Source organism: Pelodiscus sinensis, chromosome 5, assembly GCF_052426305.1.
Source record: "Pelodiscus sinensis isolate ZL-2025 chromosome 5, ASM5242630v1, whole genome shotgun sequence".
Taxonomy (NCBI): domain Eukaryota; kingdom Metazoa; phylum Chordata; order Testudines; family Trionychidae; genus Pelodiscus; species Pelodiscus sinensis.
In genome coordinates, this window is record NC_143056.1 from 16,065,717 (window position 1) to 16,083,176 (window position 17,460).

Below are 17,460 nucleotides of genomic sequence, written 5' to 3' on the forward strand. Positions count from 1 at the left end.
TATGCCTCTGGGGGCTTGCAGCTCCACATAGTGAATCAGCAGGTCCTGCTGAGTTGCTGTGTGTGCAACGCATGAGTCGCTATGCACTCTTATATCAAGTAGTGTTATGGTCTGACTGGGGTTTCGGCCCCACCCCTCATGGCTCACTCCAGTAGGGCACAGGACTCTACTGCTTTTGTGGCTCAGGTCCCTGTTCTAAATATCTCTACGTCATGGCTCACCAAGGTAGGGAAGATGCAGCTCTTGGTAGGGCTGTCCTCTCTGTGAAAGGTTAGAACTCCAACCATACTTCCTGGGGTTTCTGCTTTGAAGTCACCTACATGGAATGGACATGAGCAATCACTCAAAGAAGAAAAAACAGTTGCTTATCTTCATAACTGTTGTTCTTTGAGCTTTGTTGCTCATGTCCATTCCAAATCCCTCCCACCTCCCCTTGTTTGGATTAGTCTGCTAAGAAGGAACTGAGGAGGTGGAGGGCCAGCAGGAGTACATATTAGCCGATATAGTAGTGCCACTCCAGAGCCCGATGGGTATTGCTAAGTGTGCACACACCTATATAGAATGGACATGAGCAACACATCTCGAAAAACAACAGTTACGAAGGTAACCATTTTTTTCTAATGCATTGAGAGCCTGATTACTAATGCCATGTGCATGAATTAATTTTTTAGTGTAAAAGTGCTCTAGTTCTGTGACTGCTATGAAACCATGTAGTTGAGGATGTATTTTACAGTATAGTACAAGAGAATCAAGTTGCCTTCTACTCTCCAAGCTTCAGAGGGTTTCCTGAAAATCATTCAGTTCTTTCATTGCTGTCAGTAAGGGAATCCTCTTATCTGAACAGTGCAATAAATAGTTTGCCTCCTGTACTAAAAACAGAAAAAAATCTCCTAACTTTTGTCTTTATTACTGTAGCTTGTTTTATATCAAATAACTGTATTCTTGTCTAATAAAAATTGCATACAAAGGTGCTGTATAACTTTTTAAGGAGTGATTTGTTGTGCATTCATTATTTACAGGTAACAATAAATAATCCTAAAGATTTACAAACCTAATCCAGCGTGTCTATATTTGCAACACTCACATCTATTAAAGTGGTTGGAGGGAACATACAGACGGTTGAACAAGCTTTTTTATGTTTTGGGTGCCAAGTGGGTACCTGGCAGTTTCACACTGCACAATAGCAATTGATTTAGAACCATGATTGAAAGCTGAGGTAAGAGGAATTTTCCTTCTGGCTGTACCAGACATTAGGCAGGCAGAGGAGGACTGCTGCTTGTCCTGTTTTCTGTTTACTGTGAAGACAGGCTTTCTGTGGCTTAAAAAAAAATTAAACTGAATTTTTTAAACTTAGATCTATGTTTTTACCCTACAGTGTTTTCCCTTAAAAGAAGAAACCTCAAACTTGTAAGAACCACATCAAATCACACCATAGCTTTTAACTAACTTCTGAAGATCTGGAAGCTGATGTTGGTCACATCTGTGTTTATGAAAAAGTCATTTCAAGCATTTTTATTAAGAGATAATTCTCATCTAGAGGATTGTTTTGGGTCATTTTGCATTGGAGAAACATCTTTATGGCATTAAAAAAAAAAAAAGAGAGGAGAGGGAAAACAGCTTTCTTTGCCAGAGAACCAGTGGCATATTATCCAAGAGGTGAATGTTTACAGCTGTTAGGATCTGTTGGTTTATAGAGGATTGCCATAGAATTTTTGTATTGGAATATCTGTTATCTGTTTTGAAGTTAAGGGTTATAATTGGAATTTTGTATCAAAAGACTGTAAGAAGAATGTAAAGCTAGGAATTTGAATGTACCTCCTGTTCCGAATACTACTTTGGTATTTAATGAATGCTTACCAAATCGATAGAAGAGGGATTGTTGGTAGGCAGAAGGGGGTATCCTCCATTTATTTTTTGTATTGTAGTTACGTAACATAAATAATGTTGTTTTTTTGCAGATAACTTGCTTCCTAAGATTTTTCTGCAATTTAAAAGTTGGCAAATGAGTTTTCTGTTGCTATCACGAATTGAACTAATGAAAACAACTGGTGTCTACTTCTGTAATAAGTTATATTGAAAATTACAACATGAATTTGTACAAGATCCCCGAAATTGTATCATTTTCAGTCAGGCGAATTAGGACTCTGTAGGGAAATGGATACTTAATGTACTATAATGTCCTACATTTGTAGGGGGTTCTCTGCACATGCAGCACTGTAGCCGAGCTGCTATAGTGCTTAGTGATGATGCTATCTATGCTGACAGAAGCGCTTCTCCCATCCACATACCTATCTTGATGGGAGACATCCTATTGTTGACATAATACTGTTCAGGAGAGTGGGTTTTCCATAGTGTAGATCAAAGGACTTCTCCCATTTACAAAGCTGTCGTCATTTGGGGAGATGGAGTACCTACACCAACAAGAGAACCTCTCCTGGTAGCATAGGTATCGTCTTCAATAAGTTCTACAATGGTGCAGCTGTGCAGCTGCAGTGCTATAGACAAGTTACGTCACTGATCCAAAAATGTAGTGGAATTTAGGGAAGCTGAAGTGTTTAAAGGTTTAAAGTAGCATTTTGGTTTCTATGAGTATCTATTTAGTGATTCTGAGATGCTGTGACTATTTTTTTAAGTGAAAGTATTTGTAATGCACAGAATCTTTTATAGATTGCACTGTGCTTGGCACCATAGAAACAATCTAATTTTATTGGCCAAGATTTCCACAAGTGAATAGTGATTTTGCAGACTACAGTTTTGGGTCCCAATTTGAGCTACCTTAAAGCTACCCTGCAAATCCATGGATATCCCTGGGTATCTGTGGGTGTGGTTGCAGATTGCCACTGCTCACTTTTGCGGATACAAATTTTATACCTAGAATCCTGCAGACTTGCAGATATCTGTTTTATATTCAGGGATATCTGCATCTGCGGATAGCAGTGCACCTATCTGCAGCTCGTTTTTGTGAATACAGAAACATATGTGGATAACCAAGGATGTTAAAACGAGGTTCTACTTCTACACACGGGTGTGTGTTTAAGAGGCAGCAATGCTGGGAGCAGGCAGCTCCTTGTGGGCAGAGGGCTTTTAAACCAGCTCTCCATGAGCACCAGTTCTCACCTGATCCCTATCCCACTCCCGCACTGCTGCCTTTGTACCGCTAAGGATGTTAACAAGTACCCAAGTACATAGTTAACTGATGAGTCCAGCCTCAGTTAACCGAGGGGGTTGGGCTCATTGGTTATATGCAGCCCCACACTTTTTCTCCCCCCCACCCCGCTCCATTGCTACCTGTGTATGAGCAAGGGAGGGGGGGGAGGCTGCATGTAAACAAGAGGGTTAACCTATGAGTCCAGGCTCCCTCATTAACATCCCTAGTTGGTACAAACCTTGTATCCAGGGAGGGCTTTATTTAAAGGGGCCTAGATGTTCAGAGACTTTAAGTTGCACACCCTACAGATAGAATACTAGTTACTTGAAAATATTGGCTACTCACTTTATAGTCATAAGAAAAGTTGGCCCTCTCACGGTGCATTGTTTTGTTATGTATATGGTGGAGGAGGGGAGTACAAATGCTGAAACCTGCTTCTGTAGGTTGTTTTTAAAATTAAAACAGAAGTATTTTCTTCAAACACTTGTCACGAATATGCCAGCATCAGGAATGTTGTGAAGAGGCTGAAACAGAGAGAAACAATTTTCTTTTCTGGTTAGTGTTGGATAGTTCTATATAGTTGTCCTCTCTACCCTTTGATGTCATATTGGAGAGTAGGGATAAAACAAAAGCTTAATAAATATTGAGGGAGGTGCCCTGTATAGTTAAAGCAGAGATGTGGCTCAGGCACTATAGTAGAATTTGCCTTCAATGGATAGAACTCCTACTAATGTGAGTAGGAATTGCTCTAAGGGAAGAATCGGGCCCAGATTATTATGAATAAAGGTTTTAATGACATTGTAGGCATGATAGCTATAAATACATAAGGAGCAGAGAAAGGCAAAGGAAAGTGTAGGTCCTCTACTTAGTGAGGAAGGAGAGCTATAATAGATGACATCTAGAAAGCCAAAGTGTTTAATGCTTATTTTGTTTCAATGTTCTCTTAAAAGATGAATTATGACTAGATTGTTAGCACAATTAACAACAAAGGAGAAGGAATGCAAGTCAAAATAGAGAAATAACAGTTACATATTTATGTAAGTGAGATGTATTCAGTTAAAAAATTAAAACTGTAGTACCTACGAAAAAAGCTGAAGCAGTGTCAGAATTGTTAGTAATTGTCTTCAAGAACTCATGGGAGATAGTGTGGTCTTAGAGGACTGGAGGAGAACCAACCACAGTACCTATCTTTAAAAATGGGAACAGTAAGAACCCAGAGACTTACAAATCAGTCAGCTTAATTTTAATGCCTGGAAAGATATTGGAACAAACGACTGTATATTTTATTAGCCCCTGACGGAAAATAGAGTTATGAGGAAAAGCTTATATGATTTGTCAAGAGCAAATTATACCCAACCAACCTAATTTCCTCCTCCTACAGGTTAACTGGCTTAGTGGTTGGCGGGAAGCTGTAGAAATGATGTATCTTAATTTTTGGAAGGCTTTGAAACAATCCCACATGACATTTTCATAAACAGATTAGGAAAATGTGGTATAGATGAAATTACTGGAAGGTGGGTGCACAACTGGTTGAAAGACCATATACTCAGTGTAGTTATCAATGATTTGCTGTCAATTGGGAAAGCATATCTACTGGAAAATGCTTGTAAAATCTGCAGATGATACCAACCTGGGAGGGGTTGCAAACATTTTGGAGGTGAAATTTAAAATGGCCTTGACAAACTGGAGAATTGGTCTGAATCCAGCAAGATGAAATTCAATAAAGATAAATGCAAAGTATTTCACTTAGGAATGAAAAATCAAAAACACAATTACAAAATGAGGAATAGCTGTGTACATTATAATACTGCCAAATTGAATCTGGGGATCATAATTTAAATGAGTCAACAAAATGTGGCTTTTGTTGAAGGAAAAATAAAAAAAGACAAATATAATTCTTGGTTGTATTACCAAAAGTGTGGTGTATATAAGACATGAGAAATAATTATTCTACTCTGCTTGGCACTGGTGAGGCCTCAGCTAGCGTACTGTGTCCAGTTCTAGGACATCTTTAAGAAAGATGTTGACAAATTGGAGAGCAAGTACTGAGGAGAGCAACAAAACAATAAAAGGTATAGAAAATCTGACCTATGGGGAAAGGTTAAAAAAACTGGGCATGTTTAATCTTGAGAAAAGACTTAAGAGGGGAACTTGATAAGTCATCAGATATATTAAGGATCATTATAAAGAGGACTAATCAATTGTTCTCTGATCCATGAAGGTAAGACAAGAAGCATTGGGGGTATAGTCTGCAATGAGGAAGATTTGGGTTAAAGATTAAGAAAAGCTTTCTAACCCTAAGGCTATGTCTATACTGCGCCCGTTTGGCGCAAGCAACATGCAGATGAGGCGAAGTATGGAATATCGCTGTGCCTCATTAGCATAATTAATGAGGCTCTGTTTTTGCACAAGAGGCTTTTGCGCAAGAGCCATTCTTCCGCATTTTTTCAGGAAGAATGGCTCTTGTGCAAGTGCGGGTTTTCACGCAAAAAGGAGCTGTGTAGACGGCTCCTTTCTGTACAAAAGCCTCTTGCGCAATAACAGAACCTAATTAATTATGCAAATGAGGCACGGCGATATTCCATGCTTTGCCTCATTTGCATATTTTTTGTGCAAAATGGGGGCAGTATAGACATAATCTAACAGTAGTTAAACTCTGGAATAGACTTTCCAAGGAGACTATGGAATCTCCATCATTGAAGACTTTTGAGAAGAGATTGGACATATACTTGTGAGAAATGGTCTCAGTTTGTGTGGTCCTGTCTCATTGCAGGGTGCTAAACTAGATAATCTCTCAAGGTCCCTTCAAGCCCTGCCTTTCTGTGATTCTGCAGCAGAGATGTCACCCGAGTACCATTATTCAGTGAACTAGCAAAAAGTATATTATAGACCTTAGCATGGGATACTTTAAAATATTTAATATGTTTTTAAAGTTGTAGTGTAAAACTTTCACATGTTGCGACCCAAGATCTTTGCAGAATTGCAGAATTTATCATAGAACTCAAACCCAAAACATCATGGTGTTAAGAAATCTTTTTCTAGGCACTTACAGCCACTGTATTTACATAACATCTGCAGAAGCATAATATTTTCATTTGTGAAATTGTCTCAGGAGAAAGTTAAAGCACAAAATTATGAGATTCTTTGGGATAGCAATAATTTCCAAATAATCTCTTCATATATAGATTAAATGAAGGCGAGAACACCAGATTTTGGTTATGTGACAGGGGATTTTCAAATAAACATAAAAGTGTTATGGACCCAACTCACATTGAAAGTTTGTGGAAGCAGCACATCTAGCTATACCAATTTGAAAATCCCATCCTTAATCAGTTTACAGTTGTCTCCTTGCTTTGGGCTCCTGATATAGCTATCATGTAGTTGAAGTAGCCGGTTCAGCTTGTTTCCCTTTTTTCTGTTCAAGGGATCTTTTGTCTTTTTTCTGGAACACTGGCAATTCCCTTGTTGGTTTTTAACCATTTTGTTCCCAACAACTCTCAGTGCCCTGTACTGTGTAAATCCACTCCTTCATCAAAGAGAACTGACTGGACATTCCATCAAAACCCATAGGCCACACTGGAATTCCCTTCTTTCTTGTTCTGATGCTCATTGTCTGCACTTCTCAATATCCAGAGTTCTCAGAGTGCAAACTCAAGGAGCCAAACTCAAGTGTCTTGAGAATTAGTACAGAGCAGTAACCCCAAAGACATCAGGCTGGACCTCAACATTTTGTTTTAAATTTTGCAAATGTGAGCTGTCTCTCTGATTTTTCCACACAGTACATTCGAAACTAGTGAAGTAAGCAGTTATCCATAGATGTGGGAGGCATGATCTTCCTTCTCAAACATAATCCTTGAGCACATCATAACATTCCACTTTCTCGCTGCACAGTGCTTTATAATGACCATAGGATGATCAGTTTCTGCCCCTGCAAATTCTGTCATTCCTAGTTTAAGCATCTATTTTGTCTAATTATACTGATTAATGGATATAATAAAATATGGTTATGTTTTCAAAAGATGTCTTAATAAAAATGAGTGTAAGCAAAAGTACAAATGCATTTGTAGTGCATAATCTAGTAGTTCATAGTGGAGACCTGAAAATATTGACACTTATTTAGTTCTTTCTATTAATAACTCTCAAAATGCTTTCTAAGGTGGGTAAATGCTGTAAACTATATTTAACAGATGGGAAGACTAATGCATCTAAGTTTACATGTCACATGCAAAGGTATATGATGGCTGAGTTAGTACCAGGAAAGAAACTCTAGTGTGGCTCCCAGCCTGGTACTATTCATTAGATTATGCTGCTTTCCTAATAACAGAAAATATTTTCTTAATTATAACTTTCAGAGGATTCATGGCCTATTTGATTGTGATGGAGAAATTCCTGTGATAAGAGAAAAATCAAATCATCTTACTTCAATGATTTCACCAACATAATAGCAAACATCTGTTGCTGCAGCAAATCTAAAAAAAAAGTCTACTGAAAATTACTGTAATATTTTTAGCTCTTCTCTGTGAAGCTATTAGTAGAGAAAGGGCTGGATTGGTGTACATATTCAGAATTCATTAACTGTGCTTGCAATTTCTGAGCACATATAATGAAAACAATAGGAAAGCACAGTACTTCTCTTGTGTAAAGTTGGTGGGGTGTAATCCTCTGAAAGGTGATTATTTGTTAACAAAACGGTTGTAACCTATATTATACTTAAGATACAATTAAAAACAGCTTTAATTGGATTGGACATTCAATGAATATGCATTTTAACTAGAATTTATAATGGTTTTTATTTAGACGAAAATGCGGGAGATGGAGAATTAGATCTTAGTGGAATTGACGACACTGAAATAGATAGGGTAAGATATATTTTTGTTCTCTATGTATCTACATGCTAATCTCAAAGGAAAAATACATTTTTCTGTAGTTTATCCTCCCCTGCCCTAATTCTTCCACAATTTGATCTGAGGAAGTGGGTCTGGCCCACGAAAGCTCATCACCTAATAAACCATCTTGTTAGTCTTTAAAGTGCTGCATAGTCCTGTCTTTTGCTCTAACCTCTGACATTGATGGAACATGATTGAGCTTTTAGCCAGCTCCCTGTGTGTATTGGTTCCCAGCAGCAATGGACGGTTGGGGACAGGTGGCTCTGTGAGAGCTGATGCTCATGAGAAGCTGGCTTAAAGCGAGCACTGGTTTCTGCCTACCCTTCCTCCCCCCGCCACATTGTGGCCTCTGATACAAAGGCACCAGCGTGCAGGGGGGTGGGGACAGCTGTGTTGGAGCTGGTACGCGCTCCCTGTGCGCACTGGCTCCTGCAGAGCGACCTCCCCCTGGGTAAACATGTTACACGTTAACCAAAATAAACACATTTTAACATCCCTACTATAAAGGGGGAATGTCCACCTCCTCATTTGGTGAATGGTACCTAACTCAACTTGACAATCTTACCCAAAAAAACCCCCAAAACAGTTCATTTTGATGATGTGCAAAAGGAGACATTTTGACATTTCTGAACATTTTCTTTTTTTATTTTCACCAAAATAGTTTGCCACTAACAACATGAATTCATGAAATGTTTCATTTGACCCAAATCTGCACTTTTCTGGGAGGTAGGGCGAAACTTTGGCCAAAACTTTTCACCCAGCTTTAGTCCCAGGCTAGGGATGCCTTTGTTCTAGGTGTACAGACAGTGTAAGAGTTCCTGCCTCACAGCCTATAAGCCATACAAAGGGCTAAAAGGGAAACAAAGACCCTGAGATGAAGTGATGTGCTCAAGGTCACACTACAGGTCAGTGCCTGAATCCAGATTTTGTGACTCCCAGATGGGTGCCCTCTCCACTTAAACCATGTTACAAATAGAAGGTACAGTAAAAAAACCAGGAAAAAACAGTGCAGTAAATGGGGTTGTATACATGTAACTGAGCATATAATTTGATCTGCAGAATCTTTAATTTTGGTGATGGATGAGCAGGAAAGGGCCCCGCTTGACTTTCAGCACCAAGGTTGAGTCTGCTAAGTAGGCAGAAATAGAAGACTATAGAGAGGAGTGCATGTGCTATGGAAGTAACAGAAACAGTAAACTCCCTCCACACCAATTTCAAAGTTACTCATCATAGTAGATCCATCATTTAAACAGAAGCTTGGAAGGAACAAACCCATCGTCTCTTCCTGCTAGAGTCTCTGCAGTGAAGTCATAACTCTGAGTTTATGACCTCACATTCATTTCCCTGGGAACAGAGTGTAATTTTACAGAGGATTATGAACTTTCCGAAGGTGTAAGCAGGATGAATAGTTGAGCTATGCGTGAGTGTATTTTCATTATTATGACCCAGTTTTAATACACACAAATGAAACTCAGAAAATATTGGCCTGGTAACTGGTACTAGAAAAATGTTTTTCCAAGTTTGTCCCAGTGTGAAAGATGACTCCTTGCATCAATTTCGTTTGAGTTGTATTATTTTTCTCGTAAACTAATTGAATGCATATTTTATTCTGGAAAAAATCTGGAATGGTAAAAGGCATAAAATGCTAGAGAATCAATCTGTTTTATTAGCACTTAGAACTAATATCACATACAATACTTGTCTCTACTCTTTAAATGCATACACAATAAATTACTTTTAAAAAATGTTCATAAAAAGATGATTGGTAATGGTTTGAAGTTCTCACAGCTCTACCAGTGTTCCTCATTCCCTACCTGCATTGTCCAACAAGAACCAGTGTTCCACAAAGCCTAGTTGTGCTGAATGTAATATTGGATTGGTATTGTAATCTGCACAATTCAAAGCTAGATGGAGCGTCATCATGCCACTTTAATATTGCAATTTCCAGACCACATTCTGGTTTGTTCCCCTGATCCTCACAACTCTAGTGACTTGAGTGAAACTGAGTGAGTATAACTGAAAATATAATCTGAATGAACTCCGTTTTCCAAAGTGGAAGGACTAAAATGTTAACTTACTGTGCTAGTTAGTGTTTGTCCCTTCTTTCTTAACTATCTCATTGCTGCCCCTTGAATAAACTTTCCTTCATTAATCTAGTTCTAAAAATAAGGTTGAATATGAATTGCTTTTACCTGTATTTTTTCCAATGTATGCTATGCTATTTTCAACCTTTTAACTGAAAAAGAAATAACTCTATTTTGGTTTTAGTACATACTTGATGAAACAGAAGCTCAAATAAAAGCAGAACTGTGGATGAAAGAAAATGCAGATTATTTGAAGGAACAAAAGGGTAAGAAGCATAACTGAAATGCTCTTTCTGGTCACATGCTGCTAAAAGTAATCTGATACCTGTCCTTCATGCTGGCTACCTTTTTGTCATCTTTCAGAGAAAGAAGCAAGAATAGCAAAAGAGAAGGAGCTTGGAATTTATAAAGAACACAAGGTATACAACTTAAATATTTCAGCTGTGTTTAACAGTATCCATTTGCAAATTTCCTAGAAGCTCAATACATTTCTTGGTCAAAACTCTGCTTACAGATGTTTAGAATACATTGGAACAATCAAAGCGATAATTCAGTTCTCCACTTGCCTAACAATAGCTTTTTATCATACTTAATGAAACTGTGCTGCAGCACAGCTGTTCAGATAGTGAGTGTAACATTTTCCTGTCTAAGCACTGTTTACATCTCTATCCAAATACTATACTTTTAAAGTTTCTGTGAACTTTGTTAGCTACAGAACTTCTGTGTAATGCAACTTGGAGCAATTATTTTTTGGGGGCATGGAATGGTCAGTTGCATTTCTGATTGCTATGCTGGGTGATTACTTTATTTAAATATTCTTAAACAATCCTGAGTTTTTGGTAAAGTCATTCTTGTTATATTTGCTCAAAGTTTGCTACCACAGCAGTACTTTTTTATGTTGTTGCAGTAATGAAGAGCTGAACAAATCTCCATTACAGCAACTTGAAGCAATATTGTTCTACCTTTCATAAAGCATGTGGCATTTATGCTAACAAGTGGCTTATGAGCAGTTTAAAGCAGTCTAATTGGCAATATATATACAATTGACAGCATTAATATTTTGTTTAATTGGCCAAGTGACAAGGCAATCTGTGTGTAATCTTCCCATGCACCTAAAATCAACATTAGCTTTTAGTGTGTGATTTCCATTATTCTTTTTAACAGATTAACAAAAATACACCATTTCCATTGCCCCCCAAAATACTTAAACAATAAAAAGTAAACCAGACAATGAAAGATGCTTGAGAGCTTCTCATTCATGCTACATTTGTACAAATGACATTGCACTAGTGATTTTCAAAATTGCTCATAGTACTCTGACACAGAAACATAGCCAAACACCCATCTTTTTGTTCTCACAACTTTTGAGTTTTTCTCTAGCTCCCTGCTATTGCTGGCAACTCTTGGCTAGAACTTGGTTAACATAGCACCTGCAATTTTCACAGTAGCATTTGACCCATGAAGGTAAATAGAGCAGCTGTTATGCATTCAGAAATAATTCACCTGCAGATTTAAATGAGAAGGGATATGTTGGGCAAGGCACCAAAGTTATTTCTTGCTCCTTTTGATTGGGACCCTGGGACTCTTCTTTTGCCACATATACACTGGAAGACCCTTCTGTTTATAATTTCTTATGAACTGGGTTGCCGTGTCAGTCAAAAACTATGACACAAGCGTGCCTCCAACTGAACAGCACTGACATCACTGCACTGAACAGCACTGACATAATTGCTCAGAGGCCAGCATTAATGCCAGTCTATTTACCTACTGATTGCCAACTCTGTAATACAGTTGGCCTTCTTCACTGATTCATGGAACAAGAATCCTATAGCTACTCCTGAACATGGAATTCCTGTAATTTTGAGCCTCACTTGACAGAAATGAACTTCACTTTTAAACAGATGTTTTGGGGGGAATGGATATTTATTTTTTGGCTAATTTTATAAAATTTATTGGGATCCTCTCTTCTGTCAATGGAATAACCCTGCCTCCTGTTGATGTCTGTTTCTCTTTGGCAAATTTCAGAAACCATAGGGTTAATTTAGTAAAGCATTGTAATGATATGTAGTAGCATTTGGCAGAAAATACAAAAGCAGCTAATGCCTTATTCCTTGAAAGAGTGACATTGATTCTGCAGTGTTCTCAGATGGCCAGAATCTCCATTTTACAGCTGATATCGGTACTGCAACCTGCAGCAGTACAGGAACATCATACTGGGGCATTTGCTTTGTACTGACTTCAAGTGAACCATGCTGCCTATTGGGTCATCTAACACCAGTGGCAGTGGCACTGCAGATCATCCTTCTCTTTTGGTAAAATTATTTTGACTGTATCTAAATCGCTAATTTTACATTTCAATTAAGCCAAAGAAGTCTGCAAAAAAGCGGGAACCAATTCAAGCCAGCACAGCAGGAGAGGCAATTGAAAAGATGTTGGAACAGAAGAAAATCTCAAGTAAAATTAATTATAATGTGCTAAAGGACCTGAACAGCAAAGGAAGTAGCACACCAAAGAAAGAGGATGACAGCACTGATGACAGCAGCAACACCAAGAAGCTGTCAAGAAGAAAATCTACTGTCAGTAGGAATATAGCCAATGCTGTAAACAGTATGGGGAAAAGGTATTACTATTATTCATTTATATCACTGTCTGTGAGGTGGTCTATGCATCTTTCTGAGCAGACAGTGTAGATATTGTAACACTTGTTTGAGTTATGTTGGGGCTCTGATTTTATTTATTTTGCATGCAATGACACAATGAAACCTTATTTGCAGACCTCATATTAGCTGACAGTTTGTGTGGATTAACCAAAGAATCAATGAGATTTCACATATGAATCTGTTAGCCATAGACATCTATTACAGTAATGTTGACATTTCTCATCCTTCTTCATAGTCACAGACATGACACTAAAAATGCTGAAGTTTTGGCTTTTCCACTTCAGATGAAAAATAGATAGTATCCATCTGTTATGACAGTCAGCTCTTCTGATTAGCTTTTATTTTCGTTTTATTCCAAACTTTTGTTGTTAATTGATAACACATATAAAACTTTATAGTAAACATGCATGTCAGTTTTCTGGTCTGCACTTTAAGGCTGTGATGAAAATGTCTATTTAAATGGGGAAAATAATCAGACTTGATAGATAGATTTGGCATATGCTGCAAAATGTACAAGGAAATTTGTGTGCGCTGTCTCCGATATTCAGCTGTTTTATTAGTGTGCTTCAGATAATGATTTGAACTACTTCTATGCTTAGTCATTTCTCATTTGTCTATTACACATTTATATAGTGCCTAAAACGTATGGTTTTTACCTCCAAAGACTAAGTTTAAGTATAACTGATAATGGACAAAATGTGGAGAGTGAGAGAAACAAAGATTGCAATGAGCTAATACCTGTAGTATGTTGTTTATGGTTGGTGAAGACAAGGTGAAAGGTGCAAGGGGAATGAGGAAGTTGATCCCTGGTGACTGGTTGAACCAAAAGGAGTGAGAAGGAAGAATCAGCAGAATCATCACGTGGAAGATGAAGTCCCAAAGGGTTGAGGGTAGGAGATTAGGAGAGAGAGAGAGTCCAGAATCAAAGCCCTAACAGAGGGAGTTTGGCTAGAGATGTATCACAGTAATTCAGCAGCTAGAGAAAACCTATTGAACATACTTTGGAGGAGGAAAAGGAAGAATGCATGTATGAGGAGAAATTGGTGGAGTTGGGAAGCAGCAGCGGTGGAAAAATGAGGCTAATATCACAGCCACCAGGGAATGAGGGAAGTAACCACCAGATGAGAGGTTGGCAGTAGTGGGAGGTGGAGAGCCAGGTAACTGTCCGTTCAAGCTGGGAAAGGGGGAAAGACTGAACTCTGGTTAAGAGAGGAAAGAAGATAGGTGGAGATCAGGACCCAGAATCTAAGTAGCGATAGCACAGCAAGAGTCTACAGAGTTCAGATGCTTATTCTGGCCCTGGGTTTAAGAGCCAAAATATAAGAATTAATATGTAAATAAATTGAAGAGCAATATCTTGTCTGTTTAAATTTTTCAATATTCCTAGGAGACTTGATTCTGCAAGATATGTTATTATAATAACAAAGATTTTCTCCCATGTCTGGTATTTTTTTCCCTGTTTATTTTTTGTTGTTTACCATGATTGCTCTATGCTTATACAGTTCCCTGGAAAGATCATAGAAATAGCCTTAATAACAAATTTCCTCGTCTCCCTTTTGACCCTTTTACTTTATCAAGAATATTGTAAGTCTTTATTTGTTGATAATGGTGAAGTCTAAAAAACTAAGAACTGTTTTCCTCTGTTAGCGAAGTGAAGTGCAAAAAATTACAAGAATAATTTTGTAGCATTTCACACACATTACCCTGAACATATTTAGATTTTTATTAGTCTTAAGTCAGGAGTTACATATTCTAATTAAACAATGCTTTGATTCTGTTGTCAGAAGGTAACCATTGATATAAAAAGTAAGTGCCTTGCATCATGGTAGTACTGATTTTGAAACAGTTGGATATCAGAGCTGAGCATTTAGTATGTCTACACAGCAGCTAGACACTTGTAACTGGCCTGGGCCAGCTGATTTGGGCTTACAGGGTTCGGAACTGTTTCATTGCTATGTAGACAGCTGGGCTGGCACCGGAGTTTAGGTTCTAATACTCTCTGAGGTGGGAAGGTCCCAGAGCTGTGGCTCTAGCCTCAGGCTATGTCTAGACTACAGAGTTTTCCCAAGGAATGCATCTGCTTTTCTGAAAAAAATGTCAGAAAAGCAGATGCGGTTTTTTTGGCATCCCTGTAAACCTTGTTTTATGAGGAAGAAGGGATGTTCCGAAAAAGGGTTTTTTCCTCCTGACATTTGGCCCAGCTTAGACGGGCCAAATGTCGTAAAAGCCTCTTCTGAAAAAAAAATTGGAAAATTTGCATATCTTTTTCCGAAAACAAAACAAAAAAAACCACCCCGGTAGTGTAGACGTAGCCTCAGTCTGGAAGTCCTATAAACTCAAGTCACTTAGCACCAGCGAGCTGACTTGAGGTATCCTGACAGTTCTTGACTGCTTCTCTACCTCTTCATATCACCGTTTTCAGGACCTGATTCTCAGAAATGTTGAGACCTGTAGCCCCAGTTGAAATCAGTAGGTGCTTGAGCCACTAAGCAATTTTAAAGAAAAATACCTTGAATATAAAAATAAACAATAAAACAGTATGGAAAACTATTTAGAGAAATACACATCATCATATTCCAAAATAAGGTTATAAAACCATGTTTATTTCCCCCTTTCAAGTACTCAAAGCACATCCTGAGGATGCTTGCAGAGTTCTCTGTCACTGATTAGCAATTTTCAAATGTGGTTAATTTTGCAGCAAACCTGCAGGAGTTCTTTGGTGTGGAGTGGGTGAACATACAGATATGTATATTAAAGAGAGCTTGCATTTCCAAAGTAATAGTCCTGCTAAAACAATACTGAGAACTTGGCAAGGAAATAGATTGTTTTTATTTCCTACAATTAAAGATTTATGATATTCCTTTTGATTTTCTTCCATTACTCTTAAGTGCCATACATTGGCGTCCAGAAATTCCTTTCTTCAGAATTGTTTTTGTGTCATGCATAAATTCCTTTATTTAGCATTGTTCTTCTGAGAGGTGAATGGATAAATACTTCTCCTGTGATATAATCATCATGGTAATGTGTATGCAATTAATAATAAAAACCCTTCACATCTCTCATTAGAAAATGAATGAAGTATATATGCCAGTATCCAGAAGACATTAGCAGAGATTTTGCTAGCAATTTATTTTTCAGTGATTTATAATCCTGCTAGTTTATTTTCAGAGGTGTTAAATATTTAGTAATCTATTGGCAGCAGCATCTTGCATCACAAGCATCTATAAGATCAGTATGCTTTAATCCAATATGTCTATTATTCTGAGTGATAGTTAAGTCTTAAAGATGTACTGATTCAATTCTGTGGCCTAATTGAAAAGTACTGAGACCAAGCTATTGGGAACTTGACAAGCGAAGAAAGGAATATTGGATTGTAGGTGATTAAAGCCGAACTCTTGTATGGGAAGCAGAGTTTCAATATGGAGCAGCCTTTCTTGTTCCCCATTCTCAAGTGAAATTGTTCTTCATGCTTCCTTGACTTCTGTGCTTAGCAAAGGTCATCATAATATAGGAAGGGTCAATCTACTGTATGTAGTGCAAGGAAGTAGGCAGCGCAGCTTCAACTTTCTAAATGTTTTAAACTCGTAGATAAAATGTGACCTCTATAATTGTAAGTTTTAGTTGAGAGGTTCCCCCTCCCCATCCTATTTAAAAGTGAATAATTTACTTGCAAGTATAAATCTGTACTTCCTTATGCCTTGTTAGGCTACATGCATGTAAGAACAGATTCAGAGTAAAGCCCTTTGAATGGAAGTTTTGTTTGAGAGATGGACAGAATAAAGATAGTATTAAAGAAAGGTCTTCCAGGTTGTGTTCAGTGTTGTGGCAACAATAAGTAATTAAATGCTGTAATGTTGTATAACTGTTTATTCCCAACAAATATTTAAGTAGGTGGAGTGTTAAGAAAGTTACATAGAAACAAGCTAATATCTTATTTCCCTGGTAAATGGCCTTTTTAATAGAGCTTCATTGATGATCAAATTACTGTTAGACTAATAGAAACATTAAATTCAAAAGAGCATTTATTTTATTGGTTTAATCTTTTATAAACAGCAAACTAACCTGGATTTGAAAGCTGGGCTTGCAGTTTCTGGATTTTTGATGGGCTACTAATTTCAAAGAATGCTTTTTAAGAACCAAGCAATACTTGGTTCTCTTCAATAGAGAAATATCATCAACTATACCAGTGTGTTCAAATTTGTCCAGTGTTATGTTTTATCACAAACTGGACGAATTATGTGCTTTTAAAAAAACAATTAATTTTATTTGAATGAATTTCCAAGAAGTATGCTGGAGTTAAACTTAATATGCCTAATATGAGTTAGTACTGAACTCAATTAAGAAATAAGTTTGGAAGGTTTATTTATATAAATAAGGTTAATAAAATTTCTCATTGCATATCATTTTTTGTCTCCAGTGAGTACGAAGATTATCTGGTTAGAGAGTCAAGTAATTTTATTTTTGACACACTGTATGAGGCAATAACTTCCTCCTAGTTAGTGTGTCTGGATTTTTAGGATCTAGCGCATGAATAATTGTTTGAGCTATACAGAATACTATTAAAATTGTTGCCACAGCTTAATTTTAATTACCCACTTGCACAGTTGGTCTTCAATAATGTATTTTTTAATGTGAAACACGATTCATAATTATAGAGGGATAGCATGTGAATTCATTTTTTT

At 37.5% G+C, this 17,460-nt stretch overlaps 1 protein-coding gene across 9 annotated transcripts in view; it reads left to right on the top strand.

Moving 5' to 3' along the window:
- Positions 1–17,460, top strand: part of BRF1 (BRF1 general transcription factor IIIB subunit) — a 260,533-nt gene that overhangs the window by 190,974 nt on the left and 52,099 nt on the right. For all 9 annotated transcript variants that reach the window (XM_075926414.2, XM_075926417.2, XM_075926415.2 and 6 more), the window contains 4 exons: positions 7,946–8,007; positions 10,303–10,384; positions 10,482–10,537; positions 12,482–12,738. In XM_075926414.2, the coding sequence (XP_075782529.1) occupies positions 7,946–8,007; positions 10,303–10,384; positions 10,482–10,537; positions 12,482–12,738 (457 nt within the window). The remainder of the gene's footprint in view (positions 1–7,945; positions 8,008–10,302; positions 10,385–10,481; positions 10,538–12,481; positions 12,739–17,460) is intronic.